At 41.6% G+C, this 21,520-nt stretch overlaps 2 protein-coding genes, 1 non-coding gene and 1 pseudogene across 3 annotated transcripts; 1 reads left to right on the top strand and 3 right to left on the bottom strand.

Annotated features, from left to right (window-relative positions):
* Positions 1 to 482: 482 nt before the first annotated feature.
* On the bottom strand, positions 483 to 3,510 carry LOC146688350 (uncharacterized; annotated as a pseudogene).
* Positions 3,511 to 6,523: 3,013 nt separating this feature from the next.
* Positions 6,524 to 9,793, top strand: fitm1l (fat storage inducing transmembrane protein 1, like). Its single transcript, XM_085438673.1, has 2 exons — positions 6,524 to 7,681; positions 7,818 to 9,793. The coding sequence occupies exons 1-2, from the start codon at positions 7,503 to 7,505 to the stop codon at positions 8,503 to 8,505; spliced, it is 867 nt and encodes a 288-aa protein (XP_085294799.1). The 5' UTR covers positions 6,524 to 7,502; the 3' UTR covers positions 8,506 to 9,793.
* Positions 9,794 to 12,092: 2,299 nt separating this feature from the next.
* trnau1apb (tRNA selenocysteine 1 associated protein 1b) lies at positions 12,093 to 20,971 on the bottom strand. The gene is made up of 9 exons (XM_085438672.1): positions 20,806 to 20,971; positions 18,864 to 18,961; positions 18,108 to 18,207; positions 17,264 to 17,316; positions 16,214 to 16,342; positions 15,641 to 15,757; positions 13,736 to 14,039; positions 13,213 to 13,258; positions 12,093 to 13,112 (listed from the first exon to the last, which is right to left on the bottom strand). Exons 1-9 carry the CDS (start codon positions 20,842 to 20,844, stop codon positions 12,976 to 12,978), a joined length of 1,023 nt encoding a protein of 340 aa, XP_085294798.1. The 5' UTR covers positions 20,845 to 20,971; the 3' UTR covers positions 12,093 to 12,975.
* A 355-nt stretch (positions 20,972 to 21,326) lies between these two features.
* trnaq-cug (transfer RNA glutamine (anticodon CUG)) lies at positions 21,327 to 21,398 on the bottom strand. The gene has a single exon. It is a non-coding gene; the product is annotated as a tRNA-Gln (tRNA).
* Between the last annotated feature and the right edge of the window lie 122 nt (positions 21,399 to 21,520).

The following is a 21,520-nucleotide window of genomic DNA, read 5'->3' as shown; positions in this document are numbered from 1 at the left end:
TTTTATTGATTGATTAGCATTCAAATTCAAATCTCAGTGAAAACAGTGAGAAAAAAAAAACAAAAAACAGTGAAAACAGAACAAAAATCTACCATAAAGAAAGAAAGCATGAGACAAGGCTAATCAAAAGGTATTGGCTGAAGCATTTGCTTATTACGCCAACCCTTTTCACAAAATATCTTTTTGTATGCAGCTCCTGTACACAGGGCTTGAAGAAAATAATAAAACAAAGCAAAAACCAAACAAAACAAACAAACAAACAAACAAACAAACAAAACAAAGAAAAAAAAACTTTCCACCTTAGATAAGTAACTACATCAAAGTAAAGAATCAAGAGGTTGTTGTTTTTTTTTCTCCTTTTTGTTCTTTTCATTCTTGATTTATATATTTTTCTAATACTCTATTTTTAAACATGTTTTTAAACAAGGAAAATGAACTACACCTTTTTAAATCACTGTCATAACTATTTATTCACCCTATACTATAAAGACACATCTCCTGGATGCACTGGTACGCATCTTCAGTGATGTATCCTAGGGTCATCAGGTGTTTCGGGTCTCACAACATCATACACCCTCGCCCAGGCGACCCAGCCGGGGGTGATCAGGCCCCGACTTGCGTACCAGTAGCTACCCACGGATCAGCCCTCTTAATCCACAGCCACCTTGTGGCTTTCTCTGCCGCTTCACTCACAGCCTGGATGGCCCTCTTCTTGGCTGCCCCAGCCACGCCCAGCCGGCCTAGAACTTTGCAGAGTGATCGTCCTGCAAAGCCCCTACAACCCACTTCTATGGGCTCATAGAAAGTCTTCCAGCCCCTTCCCCTGCACTCTTGCACTAGTTCCTGGTACTTTCCTCGTTTCCTTTCATTAGCCTCCTCAATCCGCTCTTCCCAGGGCACTGTGAGTTCCAGCATGATCAGCTGTTTTGAGGCCTCAGAAATAATTATCAAGTCTGGCCGGAGTGATGTTTCTGCAATGTTCTGAGGAAACTTTAGTTGTTTACCCAGGTCAGCCTGTAGCTGCCAATCAGAGGCTGTGTTGAGAAGGCCAGTTGTCAAATGTGGGCGCCCCTGGGGTTTCTCTCCAGCCTTAATAAAAGAGATTGCCTTCCTCGGAGCCTGCTGATGCTTGCTGATGCTGATTGCTGAGGCAATCTTTTCAGCAACTACTCTGAGCACCTGGTCGTGCCGCCAACGATACCGACCATCGGCCAGGGCCCTTGGGCAGCTGCTAAGGAGGTGTTCTAGGGTCCCTCTTCCAGAGCACAGGGGACAGGCAGGTGTCTCGCTCTTTCCCCAAAAATGGAGGTTTGCTGGGCTTGGCAGAGTGTCGTATACTGCCTGCACTAGGAATAGGATCCGGTGGAAGTCTGCCTGCATGATGTTTGCCCAGGTGACCTTGCGCTGCAAGGTGCTCTCCCACCTTGTCCATGCTCCCTGCCGCTTAAGGCCTACAGCTCTGCTTACTCGCTCCTCCTCCACACCTGCTCGGACCTCTTCCTGGAGTAGCTGGTGTCTCTCCTTTCCCTGTGCCCTGCTGACCTGGGCCTTTGGGATGTACCCCAAGCCTGCTCCCCCTGTTGCTAAGACCCCCATTAGTGTTTTCTGCCTTAGGCGTGACTCCGCCACCTCAACTGCCTTCTCAGCCTTCCACTTTCTTCCTGTCCTTACCTCAATGCCTGCTGATGCCACCTTGCAGTCTTTAGAATCTCTGTACTGTAGGGCTTCTCGTGTGCGAGCCACCTTGAACTCTTCTGTGAGACCACTGAAGGGTAACTGCACGCTGTTGCTTGTCCCATACAAGGCAGCGCTGGTGAGACTGCGGGGAAGTCCCAGCCACTTACGAAGAAAGCCACTGATCTTTCTTTCAAGGGATTCCACAGTAGTTATTGGAACTGTGTAGACAAGCAAGGGCCACAGGATTCGGGGCAGGATGGAATGCTGGTAGATCCAGGCTTTAAATCTTCCAGGCAAGCCGGACTTATCCACCTTAATAAGCCACGCTCCCAGCTCCTCATTTGCCTTCTGGATAGCAGTAGAGTCTTTCAGGCTGGAGTCAAAGAGTTTCCCCAAGCTCTTAACTGGTTGTTCCGTTATGGATGGAATAATGGTTCCTGAAATTGAGAACCGGAACTTGTCCGTCACCTTGCCCTTCTTCAGTACCATCGATCTTGACTTGGAAGGTTTAAAACTCATCCTTGCCCATGAGATGAGTCTCTCAAGACCTTGCAAGATCCACCTACACCCGGGAACTGATGATGTTGTAATGGTGAGGTCATCCATATAGGCTCTGATGGGGGCTGACGAACACCTGACCTTGTTAACGGCCCTCTGCACTCCACCTCCGCAGCCTTTACCACCATGTTCATTGCCAGGGCAAAGAGCGTAACTGAGATGGTACAGCCTGTTATTATACCTTTTTGGAGTCGGTGCCAGTCTGAAGTAACTGCCCTAGAAGTGACCCTAAGCCTGAAATTGGCGTAATAGTCCAGGATTAGGTCCTTGATCTTGCTGGGGACGTGGTGGAGGTGCAAAGCATGCTCAACCAGTTTGTGTGGGATCGACCCATACGCATTAGTTAGGTCCAGCCACAATACAGCTAGGTCGCCTCTGTTCTCATGTGCTTCTCTTATAAGGTGTGTAACTACACCAGTGTGCTCTAGGCAACCAGGAACTCCTGGGATTCCCCCCTTCTGAACTGATGGATCAATGTAATTGTTTCTAAGGAGAAACTCGGTCAATCTCCGGGAGACAACGCTAAAAAACACCTTCCCCTCCACGCTCAATAGCGAGATACTCCGAAACTGGTTTATGTTTTTCGAATCCTCCTCTTTGGGAATCCAGACTCCCTCTGCGCACCTCCACTGATCAGCAACTCTCCCTCTCCGCCATATCACCTTTAAGATCTTCCACAGGTGGTGGAGCAGCTCTGGGCAGCGCTTATAGACAAGGTAGGGTACGCCACTGGGACCTGGGGAGGATGCTGAGCGGGCTGCTTTGATGACCTCACACACCTCCTTCAAACTTGGCTCCGTCAACTTGAACTCTACTGATGGTGGGGCAGGGTTGATGAGAGCTTTGTTTGGTCCCAAGTCTTGTTCCCTCAATGGGTCACTCGTGGTCTCATGAAGGAAGTTATTCACCTCCTCTGCTGAGCACTCCAACTGCCCGCTTCGCTTGACCCCAAGCAATTGTTTGGAAAATCGAAAGGGATCAGCAATGAAAGCTGCACGTTTCCTGGCTCTCTCTCTTCCTCGCCTCCTGTGCCATTCTGCTCTACGGAGGGTAATCAGCTTCTTCCGCAAGATGTTATGCAGCTCCTCTAAAGCTTGCTTCTCCTCCGCATCAGCGTTCTTGAACTGCTTCTTAAGGCTCCTAAGCTCCTGGCGTAGTTGATGAATCTTCATGGCCCTGCGGTTCATGGTGCAAGGGGTCTTGTTGTTACACTTCTCGATCAGGCCGAACCTTTCTGAGGCGTAGCTGACTATGATGGTGGTCATTGTTTTAAGCCTGCTGTCGGCACCTCTTTTGGCCACAGCTTGTATGATGTTGGAGACATCCTCATCAAACTTCTGCAACTCGCTCTGGCTGCTGGCTGGGGGCCACTTAATCCGCTGTTGTGGAACTACACTGCTTGGATTGGAAGAGTCCTGTGCATGGAGGGACTGGGCTCTGTGGGGTGCCTCCTGGCCGGGCTCCTCCTGCGTCTCACCAGGTTCAGGACCTGTGCGTTGCACCTCACTCTGCCGCTCCAAACATTTCATTCTAGCCTGATGGACCTTTAGGCCACGCTGGTTCTTGCACAGCTTGCCGCAGATACATGTCTTTCCATTGCATTAGTCGTTAACCTGTTCATTGTAAATAATTCGTATCCTTCCAGTCCCATTTCACTAACTTTCTCATTATCGAGCCATGTTTCTGATATTGCAATTATATTAAACTTTTTTAACTTACTTAAACATTCTGTAATTTTAGAAAATTTTTTATACAGGCTTCTACTATTGAAATGTATGACCGACAATGCATTTGCCATTTTAATATTCACATTGAATTGGTCATCTGTATAGTACTCACAAGTATTATTGGTGTTATTGTAGAAGTGGGTATCTGGGTCAATGCTACTTTCAGGGTCATTCATGTTGTGCTCTGCATAGTTAAACGTTTTGAAATTCGTTTTCTCAGCGTGTGTGGCAAAATAACCACCTTGACAGTCCTTTTCATAATCAAAGTCTTCCTCTTCAATATCTCCAAATGGAAACCTATAATCTGTGTCCAAACTTGTCATTTATGTGTTTTTGTTGTTGTTGTTTCCATTGTTTTTGAGCCATAAGGCCAGAAATACTTTCCATACCCATTGTTCATTATCCAATCGTCACTTTTCCAATAGATTCCATAGCAGATTCCTGATTATTTATATTGCTCTAAGTCTTTGAGTTCTCTTATCATCACAACTTTCACTTCTTCGGGATTGCCATTTAGTCTTATCATTACTTTGCAGTTCCTCGTCCATGTCGCTTGTATCTTATTTTGTTTTCTCAGGATGCGTGCCTGTCTTGCAATTTCAGCAGTCTTTTTCGTTAAATGTTCATTTAAATACACACCAGTCCCTTTTAGCTTCTTACCCTGTTTCAGTAACTCAATCTTTGTTTTGCGACTCACAAACCGAAGAATGATTGCTGGCTTTGTTTTACTGTCTTTTCTGGGGAGCGTGTGGCATGCTGCAATATGATGGCTCTGAATACTTACATTCTTCGTTTGAAGGAATTTTATCACTTGCTGTTCAAGCGTTTGCTGCTCCTCTACCGGGGCATCTTCACCGTCATTACCTCCGCCAGCTGTTACTCTGGCGTAGGTTCGGTGTTGCGTCTCCAGACCACTTATGATTAAATCATCCATTCTTGTGTATTGTTCAAGGTCCTCGATTCGCCGTTCCAAGTCGTCTATTTTCTTGTCCTTGTCCTTTATGAGGTTTTTTAGTTGTTTTATTTCATCCATTAGGTCATGTAGCATACCTTGTTGTTTAGCCACTTTGCTCAGTTCATCAGACATGAAATTAAGCGATTTCCTAATCTCCTCCAACTCCTCTTCAACTCCTGGGTTTGCTTTTTTAGGTGGCATTTTGAAAATGATGAGATTGGTATTTCCTTTTAGCCAAAATATTGAACAGTGCAGAGAGATGCGGCAGTCTGTGTAAAATTATACACCTGTAAATCAGACGGTGTTACAGTGTAACAACACATAACACAGAAACACACACACTAATAGAGACATTAGTTTAGGTAATACAATGAGAGTAAATAAAAATACTGAACATATTTCAGTGGCTGATTGAGTTCTCATCATTTTTTTCATGCTTACAAAAACTATAAAACTATAGTTTTATATATAGTTGAAGCTTTCTATTTTAATTGTTTATCCATTCATCGGAGCTTATCCACTATTCATTGCTTCTAGCAGACTAATCTTAATGATGCATTGGTGTTGTCTTGACATAGGCTGTCCAGCTTCATTGGAGGATTGCACTGGACCATTGGTTCAGTACAGGAGGCAGGACTGACAGTAGGCACCAATCTTGAACAAGGGCTTAAAAAAGAACATGCTGAAAGAGTTACAGTGACATAAAAAGACAGAGGGGGAATACTGTGGCCTGTAACGATACTCCTAGAACACAAACACGTTTTGTAACTTACTCAGCACACTAAACATAGTCTTGGTCAGGTATCAAAAAGTGTGATTCAGATCCTTTCATGTCATGGATTTCCTCAACAAAGCCTGCTCATAAGATGCTGGTTACAGTTATGTAATGTATTTCCCAAAATATTGAATTTATCAGAACTAATTTTCTATGAAGTCTACATTGAAGACAAAGCTATTGACTGTAAGTAATTAATGCAACAACACTGAGACTGCTAAGCAGGAAAGATCTAGTGCTGCTTAAAATGAAAGTGAAGTTTACAGAATGGCATACAGTTGATATGTAGTATGAATATAACTGAAAATTAATCTGACTAAAAAGCAAAACAGCTATATATTTAAAAAGTAAACAAAAACAAAGACTTAATAACAACCAATGCAGATGAAATTATAAGAAAAAAATAAGAAAAACTGGACTTATTTAGAGCATGCTAAAACAGCACAACAGTACAACGTAACAACAACAACAACAACAATAATAATAATAATAATAATAATAGTGCCATTTATTGGTATGATGTAAGAGCCACTAAGAGTTGAAGGATCACTGTGTATAACAGAAATTGTTACAGAGAGAGCTCTGTGGACTTTAAGTGACTGGGTGCTGAGAGGACAGAAGTGCCTTGGTCAATTTGGCTCAATTAAAGAAACTAAATGAAACAGAATGACAGCAGACCGCGGAGAGCAAGAAAGGACAGCAAGTGATTGACAGAGACAGACTTCTACAGCAGCTGAGCCTCAGCTCAGATACAGTACAAAGGTTATAGCTATTAATACACCAGGACACATACAAACACACACATAATGTGACACATTTAATTTAATTGATGTCACTTCTGGTTCATGACGCTGCTCAAGTCAGCATTGCTCAGTTTACTCTCACCCTTTAACTTTGCTTTGCATTAATGTGAATAATCTGAAACCCCATGATATCCATTTTACTGTCAAGGAATCCATGTCAGTGGTTCGACCTTCAGCTACTCCAATATGAGCAATGTGACACGGGTAAGAGCACACTATGTACATATTGGGTGGTTGTGAATGACAAGAGCACTGAGGGAGAAGCTACTGTTACACTGAAGATAGCAGAAGAGTATTCTGGAGCTACAACTATGGGATGTCTCTGAGTGTCACAGCTGGGTTGACACTGCATTTTTGAAGAATCAGTGCAGGCGTGACCAGTGACAAACGCACAGTCTCACAGTCGCATGGCAGGAAACCAGGAAGGAGAGAACTTCTTCAACAGAAGCTCACTCAGCTCTGAACTAAAGCTGTGAATGGAGAACAGCAAACTTCCCTGACTCAGTAGAAGTGCCTGCTGGACTGAAGAATTTTAGGGCTGGATTTCATGGGTTGTCAAACGCCAGTTGTCAATTCATTCATACATACCCCTGGAAGTAAATACTAACGTCACAGCAGCTAACATTAGTGGACTTTTATCACACCCCTAAGCAACAGTGGATTTCTGGAGGATCAATCATCATTAATAATCATGCTCCAATGGATCTAATCTTTGAAAACTGCAGTTTGTTTCCCTAAATTCAGTGACTTTATTGTGCATTTGCATTTGTCTGGTCATTGCTACTATCTCCTGGACTACATAAGATGGTGAATTCTTCTTGTTTCTTCTTGAATTCTTCTGCAAATGTAATGTGTGGTTAGCGTTACATGCATTCTGTAGAGGATTACAGATTCATCACATGAAACAGTGAACACTGTTGGGTCTGAGGTGGATAATCTGCACAAACACAGCGAGCAGCAGGTGGCTTTTGTATATTGTTTGAAATTCAGTCAGCATTTTGGTCCAAATGTTCCTCAGCACAGTCCTTGTAGTCCTGACAGACCTGGCAGCCAGGTTTATGGGTACCACCTTGTTCCGGCGGCACTTCCACCTGTTGTTGTCAGCACTGGTGATGTTCGGTCCCATGCTGAGTCTTTGGGTGTCTCACCACAGCATCTTTGCCAAGAAGAATCACTTCCTCTACAGGTGAGACTGCTTCCTGTTACACTTCCTGTCAACTTTGTTCTGTCCTGATATTTAATATTTCATATTCAGTCGATATAATTTCTTCTTCCATCACGTCCTGTCTCCACTGCTCTCATCTCTGTTCTCCTTCTTCCAGGATGTTCTTGCACTCTGGTTGGGGTTGGACCTGCATCTTTGTTGGCTCTTTTGTTTTCCTCCTCTCCTTTTCCGTCCGTCGTTCCCTGTCTCTCTCCATCCGCCACCTCTCACGGCTTGCGGTGGCCGGTGGACTATGGCTTGGTTTTTGCAAACTCTTGGACCTCCTGGAGAATGCCACAGGAAGCTGCTATGAACCTTTAGAAGCTGGAACAGTGGTCACAAATGGCCAGACTCTGCTGGTGCTGCGAGAGGGGGAGAGCAAGTCTGAGTGTCTGAAAGCTGGAATGCTGTGGAGGGGATATGAGGTTTCTGAAGACATTTTCCTTCTCTGCCTTTGCTGCCTGCTGCTGGTAGAGGAAACAGCTGTGTTTGGACCTTATTTGAGCCTTGGGGGAATCTCAGATGCCCCACTGAGAATCCTCTTTCTGTTCTGTGTTCTTCTGCTCTGGCTCTGGATCTTCTTGTTGCTCTGTCTCTTAGCTTACTTTCCTCAGTTCCCCACCCAGCTGCTGGGGGGTGCTCTTGGCTGTCTCAGCTGGAGAGGACTATATCAGGGCTGGTACCGCCTGGGGCCCAGCTGGTACTGCCCCGGGAGGCCTGGTTTGGGACTACTTAACATAAAGGCTGTCGGTAATGACGTGGAGGATGCACAACTGAAACAACCAAATCACGATCACTGCAATTAACTTAAAAAACAAACAAACAAACATTTGAGAACTAACTGTAAAATAAATTGAATTCCAAACAAACAGATGTACAGTGTGGGTTATCAGACCTCTTAATTCTTTCATGTCAAATATGTTTATTTACCTTTTCTGTTACATACAACCGATGATTCACATCTGCTCTTCCTTTGAAAGCTAGAATTGTGTGACAGCCAAATCAACCCAGCACTGGAAAGACAAATGGAGAACACAGAAGCAGATTTACAGAGACATTAATTTGGTCGAGTTTGCTCACTTTCTGTTTTGTCCAGATTTTTTGCTGTGGACTTCAAGGCAATGAAGAAGTGCCAAAAGCTACAGTCCTGTCACTTGTAGCCAGAGGTGGCAAAATATAGACATTCTGTTCTAAAGCAGAAGTGCAGTTCTTTATCATAGCGAGACTATCTCTGCACTCTGTTACATATTCCATATGTACGGGGTATGACCCCCATTGGCCGTGGCGTTACACCCCGTACATATGGAATATGTAATGAAGTGGAGAGATAGTCTCTCACTCAGAGATGTTACAATGTAACCGTACAATAGTTGCATTAAAAAAATACTCCAGTAAAAGTTGAAGAGTAGTGATTAAACTTCTTTACTCAAGTACAAGAGAAAAAGAAAGTGAAAAGCAGCTCCTTGAAGGACAATTCTACTAACCATTTTTATGCATAGATAACTGGACCTGCCGCTATATTAATATAATATTAAAATGATATTAGTACATGAGAATACACATATTAGTCAAATCTAAATTCTAATGAATGCACCCAGCTTGAATCTGTTGTTTAGGACACAATAAGTAAAATATTTTTTTCTTTTAAAGAATGTTAAGTGAGATTTGGCAAGTGGGGGAACACTAAGATCTGTTGTACTGGCTCAACGTGGGGAAAATGCTAACACTCACAATAATTTCGAATGTAAGCTTGAGCATTAGTAGACAAATTGTGATCAGCTTAGCTGCTGCTCTTTGTGGATTTAAACGACTGACTTCAACATGTGTTTCACAGCCATCTCGGTGGAGTTTCATTTCTTACACTAACAGTATACTGGATGTTGCCTTTATACTAGACAGGTGGATGAATTCATTCAGTGAATGAATCTAAGCATCATCAGCTTAAATGCAAATCCATCATCTACACTACATGTAACCTAACACTGACAACTACAGCCACTGAGTATCAGGCTAACACAGTGTTTTACTGTAAATTCACCAGATTGATGCAAGCTAACCTGTTTATCCTGCACATAACTACCCTGAATGTTCATGAAACATAATTAGTGCATGGTACAGTAGTACCATTTGCTCCAGTTCTTCTTGTTCTTGTCCCCACGCTTTGTCAGATGCTGACCAAGTCTGTAGGGGCTACTTTGGGGTTTAAAGTTAAAAAACCAGGCTGTGAGACCACGCGTGGAAATATCATAAACAAACATAAACTACCTGCAAAGCTGTGTGCCATGGGTCCTTGATGTCATATATACTGTTTTGTATATTTTGTTTTTCAGGACATTTCACAGTATAAAAAATAAATATTTTATCAAAATACATCATATACTGATAAAATATGGGATTCAAAATGATAAAATCACAGATAACCTTTGAATATTATTTTGTGTGCAGTTTGTTACAGAATGTGTCACTAGACAAAGCTCCAGCTGACTTTTTTTTTTTCGGGGAGATAAAAGAAAGAGCGTTAACTTCACTCAGAGATGGAGAAAGATGTAAGAAAAGAAAGGACAGGAGAGGAAGACGAGAGGTTATGTTTAAGGGTAAGAACTGCTCAGTGAAACATGGTAAATTCCAGTCTGTGTTTTTGGTGATGTTTGTCGAGCTGATAGAAATGTTGTTGAAAAATTATGTTGTGTAGAAATGTTACACTCTTTGTGCTCATTTCTCTTTAGCGCAAGCTAGATCCTGACTACAATATCACTGGTGTCGCCCACTTTTATACTTTTATACTTTAATAATCGCTATAAATGATACAGTTGAACCTAAAGTAAGGAGCCTGTTTTGAAGACGTAAGGAGTAGGTAGTATAGATATTTGTGTTAAAATGTAGGGAGTAAAAGTGTAAAGAATTTTTAAAAAAATGAAAAAAATGAATACTCAAATGAAGTACAGATACCTGAAAATTCTACTTAAGTAGAGGAACAAAGTATTTGTAGGCTACTTGTTTGTTATTTTTAACAAGTAGAATAGTATAAACATGAACAGTAGCAGTAAATCAGACCAGATGACCAAGCAAACTTTAAACCAAGCCATTTTTACAGGGAATGTTTTTCACTGGAAGAAAGTCTAGTCTCACTAACATCTGGCTGTTAGTGAGAGTTCATAGTTCATAGTTCCGAATTCCATGACTTTATTTCTCCTGCTGACAGTTTTTTTTTTTTTATCTTGTGCTCATTTAATAGATATAACTTCTATTTGATTTTAACTTGTGCTAATGCATGATCACTTTATCTAAAATATATTTAATAGTCTTTGATGGGAGTGAAAAAGGGAAAGAACTGTCAAAATAACTTGACTTGGTGTGAAGGCTTAAATACAACATTCAGACTGTTGGAGGTCAAAACAAGCTTACGTGAGGCAATTTAAAGTCAAAGCTCAGTATAACCAAAGCCAAAGGAATCAGGCAGGTGAACAAAAAACGATGGCACAAAGCATCGTCTGGAATAGGGTTACGGGGCTCCGTAGGCCTTGGGAGAGAGCTCCGGGGAAAGAATCTGGTGATCAGGCCTTGGCCCTTAGGGTGTAACCGGTTTCTGCTTCACTCTGCTCTAACAGGCCAGCCCAAATAAACTGCTCCACTCTGCATAGGGGTGCAGGGTGGATAAAGAAATCACAATTTTTATTCAGAGTGCCAGTAGATTTTCTTTGTGTACAGGCTGTAATCACCTGCTCTGGTGTTTACTGCTCTTTGTAGGTTTATGTATATGTATCTGTTTAAAATTATACTAAGGCTTAGGATTCACCCCTATTCATTGTTAGAGGTGTGTAAAATTCTTACACTTGCTCGCTGATAATTTCGCAATTAGCCCTTCAAAAATGGTTAATACTGGGTCAAAAAACAAGACAGAAGAGAGATTAAGGCGACTGAGGCCTCCAGCTGTGGATCCAAAACAAATGGCAACCTCGGGAGCCAACTCTTATATTCCTCTAGTTAAGTTTCCTTGTACAGAGGGTACATTTCTTTTCTACTTTTTTCTAACTGGCCCACCTTGTGTGACTCACAGGTGTCCTGACATATGTAAGATTTATTTATATTATGCTTTTCAAGAACAAAATGCACCTATACAGTTCATGGATGTAGCAACCCAGCAAACTACTATTTATTGATGACTTATCACACCACCCTCTAGTCCAAATACGGTTACCAACACTACTGTAGCCATATTGGTAACATTATGACTTAAAGTGAGTAATATCGATGTTTCTTCGCCCATCTTCTGTATACAATAAATAGTTTAAGAAGACAACTGAATGTTTTCTTAACTTATAACAGCATTTTTATTATTGCTGTATATTTTAATACTTTCCTTCCAGTATTGGCTGTAAAGACAAACTCAAGAGACATTTTTCCACCTTAATTCATTTTATTGATAAAACATCTCCAGAAAGAAAATATATACAAAACTTCAGCCATCAAAGAGCAGTTGATGGCTGCCTCGAAGTCTGACATCAAATCAGCCGTTAAAGTCCTCACACAGTTTTCACAGCACTCGAACATGTTGGGAGTTTGTCTCGTTCATCTAGCACATAGAAAGATTGTGAGCTTCTTGTTTGAAAAACAGATAACGTTTCCAATTGATGTGTTTTTCTGTAGGGTGTAAACTCAGTTTTCAACTCTTCCTAAATGAGTTCAATAATCTATCAGAAATTTTTCTAAAAGACAGGAATTCCTTCATTTAAAAAAAAAAAAAAAGAAAAAGATGAGAAGGATCGATGCTGTGTATGTACAAAGCAATTCTAATGATCATCCTGGACTCACAGGAAGTACATGACAAAAGACAATAAAGGCATGGTTTTCATTTTTGTTTGCAGATGTCAATCTCAACGTTGCTGAATGTGCATCTGCTGGTCATTCCATCACCAAATAACTACAGTTGGTTCCTCAGTGGCATAATTCAGTGGTGGTGGATGACACTCAAGTCTGCAGTACTACAGCTTCTGAGCGCTGGTCAGCTGCAGCACCTCAGATGGTATAAACTACAGAGCACTGAATAATGACTGACCTGCTGTTTGTTGCTAACATGCTAACTGTTACAGCCAAGTCTGTGAATATTTTAGGTGTTTAAAGAGGAACGTGTTTGTATTATCAGTCTTAGTGAGAACTGACACAGGAAATGAAAGCTGGCCACTAGAAGGTGTCAGTGTGTTGTTAAGATTTTGGGGATAAAAAAACCAAAAACGTTTTTTAAAAATGAAAAATTTCAGGGGGGGTGGGGGACATTATCAAGAGAATGAGGGGATGGGGGAGTCAACAGAGTCCAGAGCCTCCCAGTGACAATTCATCATGGCATCGTAGAGCTCCTCACTGCGCTGCATGAAATCTTTGTTCCACAGGTCGACGTCACACTCGGGAATGGGCTCTAGAAAAAAGAAACCACAATGCAAATCCCCACTCTGTGAGTGTCTCCGACATTTCTCTGGATAGATTTTTTCCCCTAATGTTATGTGACTCAGCCTTACCTTCTGCATTATCCTCATCTATGTCTTCAGCCTCCACATGGCTCTGCTGCAGAATGACATCAGGGATTAGAACTACTTTCTCAAACATGGAAATAAATCTGAAAACTGCCTGGATGTGATAATACATGGCACTAATTAACACAATATAAACACAGACAATGTGTCAGCTGTGCTATGTGTACTGGGTGTATACAGTGAACATGTTTCAGTGAACATTTTCACTTGGCAGTGACAACAGTTTGCAGTCAGTTAACTCAGCAGTGTCACTTGTCCTGTCTACACTGAAGCTGCTTAATTGGCCCATTCTGGGTAAAGAGAGCTGGTGTTTGGATGAATTACTTGTGAGCATTCTATATAACATGATAAATGATGTAAATGAGAATCTTAAACTTTTGGAAGGAAGCTGATTGTTCTTTAGCAAAGGTTAGCAGTTTCTCACGCTAAAAGTCATTTTGCTAAGCTTTGCTAACTTCCTGAAATGTCAGGGTTCCTTTAAGCACTGGTGTGAAAGTGTTCCCCTTACCTCTACGGCTCCTGACATGTCTGTGGACATTGGTGGCATCCCCATGGGAGGTGGTGGCATCATGTGACCTGGTGGTGGGTATCCATAGGCTCCGTAACCGTAGTTGTAGCCACTGTTGTAGCCGCTGCCATAGCCGCTGTTGTAGCCGGTACTGTTGTAGCCACCATACTGGTCGTAGCCCCCCCACTGAGAATAGTAACCCTGGCTTCCACCACTATGGCTGCCATAGTAACCAGACTGAGTCTGGTTGTAGTTGCTCTGGTAATTCTGGCCCTGGCCCCCGTGGTAGCTGCTCATCTTCTGGCTGTAAAACAACAAAAAGAACAATTTTTGGTTTGTTTGAAGGTTATCTGATGAAAGATCTTCATGAATGAACATGTCTCAGAGGAGCCTGGATGGATTTAAAGGTGTAGACATATGCTGAAACAGTAAACTGGACTATACTTTTGTTACAGACAAATCAAATATAAATCAGTCATATGGTAATGGTAGAAAGTACACCTAAGTAAGCTTTTGGATATCTATATAATAAACCTAACCGGGTCCTTAGCAGGTGTTAAAGTTTAGGTAAACACTGCATCAAACCAGTAACACATGGCATACTGCATCATGTCAGTTAGCAAAAACAGAGCCAAAATACTGGTGGTGGTCAGAGGGCCCGGTGGCGCCAGTGTCCGGCAGCCTCGCCTCTGTCAGTACGTCCCAGGGCAGCTGTGGCTACAATGTAGCTTGCCATCACCAGTGTGTGAATGTGTGTGTGAATGGGTGGATGACTGAATGTAGTGTGAAGTGCTTTGGGGTCCTTAGGGACTAGAAAAGCGCTATACAAATACAGGCCATTTACCAAAATGCAGGTCTGGACTTTGACTGGTCCCCTCCTGGGAAGATGTCTTGAATATTTTAAACTTGTGAATAATCTTTGTCACTGGAGAATGACTGACTTCAGAATGTTTTGAAGTGGCCTTCTAACCTTTCCCAGACTGATGCGCAACAATAACTGCTTCCCTAAGACCTTCTTAGCTTTGTGTTAAAACACACATGAACTCTCCAGACCAGCAAACTGCCAAAACATCTGCTTTTACAGAGGTGGTCACACTTAACTACATCTATTTGATTATTATCATAGTTCTTTGTAAATTATGAGAGTATAATATATTGTTGGTCATCTCAGGTTGCATTTACTCATTTTAAGACTTGCTATTATGTTATTATGTCCTAAATCTTGAAATTGAAAGAGGGTCTACTTTCATTTTACATGACTGTATTTTTCCAGTCAGGCTGACTTTGAGGCAGATTGAATTTTAAAGTGTGAATTTTAGTTCAGTCTTTTGGTTACTAAAAGACTATCAAATAAGACCTGATAATAATAAAAACCCCAGGTTTCTCTTTCTCTTGTCCTGCTAGCCCTCAGTGAAGCCTTCACCAGCACTGACCCTGTGCTACAATCATCCTAGGCTCTGGTCACTCACCTCTTTTCCCTCTCTATGGTTATAAAGCACTCTGCATTTAACAATTGGTCATTATTAAACTCTGACTCTCTTATTCAGAGTGTGTTTTATCCCACCTCCCACTGCTTTTCTCTGTCCTCTCAGTCTAACCGACTGTAGTAGATGGCCCTCCCTGAGCTTGGTTCTGCCAGAGTTCTCCTTCCTCCTTCCTGTTAAAAAGGTTTTTTTTCCTTTCCATCATCAAGTGCTTGCTCATAGGCCATCACATGAATGTTGGGGTGTTCCTCTCCATTATTGTAGAATCTTTGCCTACCAATATACAATCACTTGTGGTGAGTTTTGTTGTGGTTTGGCGCCAAGTAAATAAAACTGAGTTCAGGTGAATCCAAATTCCTCTGTCCTATTTTCTTTGGCACTTTCTCTATTCTATTCTCTCTTATCCTTGTCTGGGTCTTACCTCTTTGCAACAGCAATACTGAGCCTGAGTGGCTTTCCTCCCAGCATTGTACCCTGGCACTCCTCGATCGCCTTCTTCTGCTCGCTCTCCTCTCCAAACTTGACAAAGCCATAGCCTCTGCAAGTCAGAGAACAGTTACGCCTCCTTTGCACCGCCAACGCACACTCCATACTTGGCATTTAATAGCCACTTATAATGAGAAACAGAATATAATGGGTATTATTATGGTAGAACTGAAACTTGTTGTTTTACTTTTAACATGAGGTAGCATCACTTGAATTGTGAGTTGCTCTTGCTTAGCCTATATGGGGAAAACAATAGTTTTAGCATTAAGACGGCAAGAAAACATTTCTTCAGCCTTTTTTTTTCCGAAAATAGATGAAGATGCACTGATGGTCAACGTCCATAGCACTGCTATCCAAATCATTATTATAGCACAGAAAACAGAAAAAAAAAATTACAGTATACTCTTACAACATTCATACATCATACTATAGGAAGAAATACAAAATTCACAGTCAAACAGAATAATACTGCTGCCGCTGTCACGTGCACCTCAATGAGCTGACGTACCTTGAGTATCCATACTGGTCGGTGACTACTTTGGCTCCTTTGCATGAAGGGTACTTCTTAAAAACTTGATGCAGCTGGAAGTCATCTATCTCAGAAGCCAAGTCGCCCACGAAAACTGAGAACTCTGGCCTGAGAGAAGCAAGATCAAATATTCTTACTCAGTATGATAGACTGATATACTGATATGTTGACTGCTTTAGCCCACATCCCACTTAATAAGGACTGTTATGCAAGTTATCCTTCGTATTTAAACAGGAAGTGTATTGGAAGCTGGATAATTTACGGAACAACTTTGTTCAGTTTTAGATCATAAAATTGTAATTGCCCATTTCCTACCTATAATACAATCTGGACCCCCTCCCATGATGCATGTCACCCTCAGCTTTCACTGTTTATACAATGAGGGCCAGAAGTTTATGGACAACATTTCTTTGGTCACGTTGCTTCTACACATCACCACAGTGGATTTTAAATTAAGCAATCAAAATGTGATTGACGTGGAGGCTTTCAGCTTTAATTCGAGGTGTTCAAGTGAAGTGTTGTGTTAATCGCTTATGAATTACAACCATTTTACTATATACCTATAGTATCAATTTTAAAATCCTAGATGACTTCCTTCTTGAGTTATTGCATTCACCAGATTTTTTGACCTCAAGGTCAAGGTCAGAGGGCTTAATTTGAAACTCCTACGGTGCTTCGTTCTCAGGGTGGGTGGCCCATGTTGCCCGCCCACCCACCTGGCAAGGTGATGGCAACACCCCAGCAGCCTTTTATGGCTGAGGGTAAAACAAAATAAATCAATAGAAAACTGTTATTGTCCAAAAATGTATGGACCTGTATGCCACTGCTGCATGTCATTAACTTCTATCTTCTCTCTGTTCTCATTTATTTTTTGCCCCGATTGCCGTCTGTTGTTTTCGTTCCTCTTTTCTGTGCCGTCTCTTCCTCCAGCTAGGCAAGTTAGCTGGAGGAACTAAATTCTACAGAAAACTGCCTCCAAAAGTTTGGCGTTATGTAGCAAACAAAGACTGAATGGAAGTAAAGCCTTACCCTGCTTCTGGCCGTTTCCCATAGGTGGCATAGTTTAGCTTAAACTTCCGGGGCTGCACAAAGGAAGAGAAAGAACACACACTAAGCTAGGCAGACACACCAAAGACATGTAGTATAGCACTGATATTGCTGGAAATAAAAAGTGGAGTTACTATGGTTGTTATTTGGGTTTACATACCTCCACCACCCAGACCAGCCTTTAGCCCATTCCTCAGTTAGTTCCTACCAGAGACTCTATTCACCAGCTTCAAACAAAGTACATTCATGTACAAGCCTCTTAGCCACCTTCAGCAGCAGATACAGCCCAGTGAACAGGGGAGCCCAGTAGCTTGGCCAGCCCACGGGGCCAAAAGCCAAGGAGCAAGCAGCTAAAGCTCACAACTTCCCAAACCACTTGGAACTGAAATTTGAAAGATGGGATGCCTTTTTTTGTCTTGCATCACCAGACTTAACTGGACCAGCCGTCTCTGCAGTTAGTATGAGACAGCTGCACTTAACATGATGTTTAACTAGTTTTGCTTCTTGATAAAACTGGTTTAAACTGACAGGGAAATCCTCACAGTGACAGCACTAAGAGCAACAAAAATCTGGTGTGTTCACAGAGACAATAACAACAGGATGTTAAACTGACTCCTAAGCACCTAACACTGTGTTTCTGTCCTAACAAAGCAGGACCAAGACTAGTTGAGCTCCACTATCCACAGATCAACAGTTAAGTACTGTTTGATAATTCTACTGAAAAAGGGAGGCGGTATTACATGTCAACAATATTTTTGTATTTATGATGAAATAATAATGATGAATAATATATGTGAGTAAATATCAACTGCACTACAGAACTGACCGGGTTTGATCCAGGAACCAGTTTCCCGTTGAGTCTCTGGACACACCGCTCCACACTCGCTTCATCTGCCAGCTCCACAAAACAGTATCCTGCTGAACCGCTGCACAAGAGAACAGAACCGGTAGCTACTTTTAGTGTTGAACGAGAAAGAGGCGGGAAAAACGCAGACAGATCAGGCATAACATTATGACCACTAACATATGAAGTGAATAGCACTCATTATCTTTTCATCATGGCACCTGTTGGTGGGTGATATATTAGGGAGCCACTGAACATTTTGTCCTCAAAGTTGATGTGTTACAAGCAGGAGAAATGGGCAACGCTTAGAAATTGAGAGAGTGGAGTAATGCTTTGTGCGATATTCTTCGGGGAAACTTTGGGTCCTGCCATCCATGTGAATGTCTCTTTGACACTTGCCGCCTATCTAATGAGTGCTGCAGACCGTGTGCAACCTTTCATGGTAACTCTTTTTCCTGATGGCTGTGTGGCTATTTCAGGAGGATAATGCGCCCTGATAACAGGAACACAGCAATGAATTTGAGGTGTTCACTTGGCTCCCAAATTCCCCAGATGTCAATCCAATCAAGCATCTGTGGGATGTGCTGGACAAACAAGTCTAAGTTCTGCAAGTTGTGAGGTGTGGCCTCCATCATTTAAAGGATCTGTTGGTAACATCTTGGTGCAGATACCACAGCAGAACTTCAGTGGTCTAGCGGAGTTAATACATATACATTTAGGCTGATGCATATATCCTACCCTGTTATCCTGTGAGTGATGATCTTGACCCCAAATGGAGACTCTCCCATAGCACTAAAGGCCTGTTTGATGAAGTTCTCATCCATATATGGGTCGAGCTACACACAAATACAAAGAAACATCATATGCACCACATTAGGTTCTGTGCAATATAATACAATGCATGTTTATGATTTACTGTATGTTATTACGCAGTAATACAGTACAATGCAACAAAGCATGGCTCTTTGTTCTAAGGCTACGTTCACACTTTAGGTGAAAGCGCATCAAATGCGACTTTTTTGACCCTATGCGACCCATATCCGATCATGGTATGACAGTGTGAACAGCACAAATCCAATATTATCAAATCCGATCTGGGTCACTCTCGTATGTGGTGCTGAATCCGATACATATCTGATGTTTTAGAAAGCGACTGCTGTTTGAACGGTCATGTCGCATTAAATCCATCTTTTACGTCACTGACACAAGACAGACGCCAATTATCAGCGCCAGAGAAGACATGTGAACGCTTCCTGCCCATCCAGTGTAGAGGTCAGTGAAACTGTTGGGAAGACAACGTGAACATTTTATTTGTATAATCTGCAGATTCTGATAGAAATCTGCAACTATCCTTTGAAGCACCGCTCTTCTCTAAAACAGCGATAAGGATCATTATTAGGCCAAATGTAAATAACAAAATAACTTTATAACTTAAAGCAAAATTGGGAAACGTAAAGCCGGAAACAAGTCTTTACATTAAGGGCCATCAGTCAAACAATATTGTTTGCTCTGGGTCTAAACAGAGCGCGTTGTGTGTGACGTCTTCTTTTGCGCACGCGGGCCGCTTTGAGGGTTCACACTAGAGCGCGTTTGCTGTCACATTTTATTTGTAGTGTGAACAAGCAGACAAAAAAAAAATCAGATTTGATCAAAAAATCGGAATTGAGCATCAAGACCTGCAGTGTGAACGTAGCCTAACTGATACTTGTTTCTACTACAGAAGCTACTACAGAATATTTAGTAAAAATAACCAAACGCACACAAATTAAACCTCATTTTAGCATTCCTATGTAATTAAGCGGTTTCGAAATCACATGAGAAAATGCACAACTAACATGACTGACAAAAAGCGACACATTTGGGATTTTGATGTCGCCCGAACCCACAGCAAAAGTCACAACGCACAACCAATAAAACTGATTAAACTTCCTATAATTTATAATCTTGATAATCTCTTTCTGCTATTTGCACATTTTTTTTACTGTAAATTTCCAAGTTAATTTGTAAATTTTTGTAGTAACCTGTAAATTGTAAATACTGTAAAACCTTTTTCTGTCATTTAATGGTCGGGCATTGCACAGCTACAAGCATTTCACCCCCATGTCATACTGTGTATGGTTGTGTGTGTGTGTGTGTGTGTGTGTGTGTGTGTGTGTGTGTGTGTGTGTGTGTGACAAATAAAATTTGAATTTGATCGATCATCTGTGTGTCTTTAGCACAGGCACAGCGCGCCTCCAGACCGAGGTTGTTTTTTTTGTTTGGGTTTTTTTTTCAAACTAAAAAAAAAAAAATTGTCCTTTCGCTTAACCCTATACCAACTTTGAGTTTAGAGAATAATTTTGTGTGTGGCACTTTTTACGGCTTAATCTGTTAATCTTTGTTGGCGTTATATTTAAACTTTAATGATTAGCTCGCATCACTTGCTAAAGCTCGCCACAATACGAGGAGGAGCCTGGCCACAGACAATAACATTAGAGTTGTTTGATGACTTATCGTCGTTAATCGTTAATATGTGGTATTATTGAATTATGTTACACCAAATCTTTTCAAACTGTGTACACTGGAAGACAGTTTAGTCCAACATTTTACAAGTAGTAGGTTACCCTAACTCAACCTAGCTAGCAGTCGCCACACATAGCTAAGCTAAGATCACACACAGAAACATGGATTTCAAACATACATCACCCATCCAGAGACTCGTCTGTCTGTTGAACATCATGGATGCGAGATAAGATGGTAAGAGTATATATTCGTGGTACAAAAAGCAAATGTTTTGTTTAAAGTTATCTACACGGTCACACTGGACACGTCCATTCGTTGTTCCACTTCCGCCTTAGCCAGCAGACGTGTGCTCCGGTCTTTTCAAATTAAAAGTCTCACTCGAAACTATTGTAGCTGGCGTAGACCATAGGTCGAAATAGTCAGAATTGGGAAATAAGTCAAATTAATAATCACACAAATACATGTGCCTTGATTAATTTATATTGACATTTGGTAGCATTTCGAGGTCTACAAGGTGAAAATAAATATATCAAGGCGTCGGACGTGTGTGATATGGACGCATTGCGCAGGCCAAAAGTTGGTCCTCATAAAAAAAATATTGTCACACTTTCCTCGCTGGAATATTTTATATTTTATTTCCACAACTGTATTTATTACAAATCCGTCCGAGTTAACTTGACATGCAGCTTAAAAATAACCAGGTTCCACCGAGATTTGAACTCGGATCGCTGGATTCAGAGTCCAGAGTGCTAACCATTACACCATGGAACCACCACGCCTGAAACCACCGATGTATTCAAACACTTTGTCTTCTATCTGAATTTCTTATGTTATTAAGACTCTACAAAAGTGCTATTTTTATATCATGCTTGAACCGTTTCAGTGCTACCATG

Source organism: Copadichromis virginalis, linkage group LG18, assembly GCF_057382275.1.
Source record: "Copadichromis virginalis isolate Kocher_CV1m ecotype Utaka linkage group LG18, C_Virginalis_male_GT1.1, whole genome shotgun sequence".
Classification (NCBI taxonomy): domain Eukaryota; kingdom Metazoa; phylum Chordata; class Actinopteri; order Cichliformes; family Cichlidae; genus Copadichromis; species Copadichromis virginalis.
The sequence above is the reverse complement of the archived record's forward strand: the minus strand, read 5'-3'. Positions and strand labels throughout refer to the sequence as shown.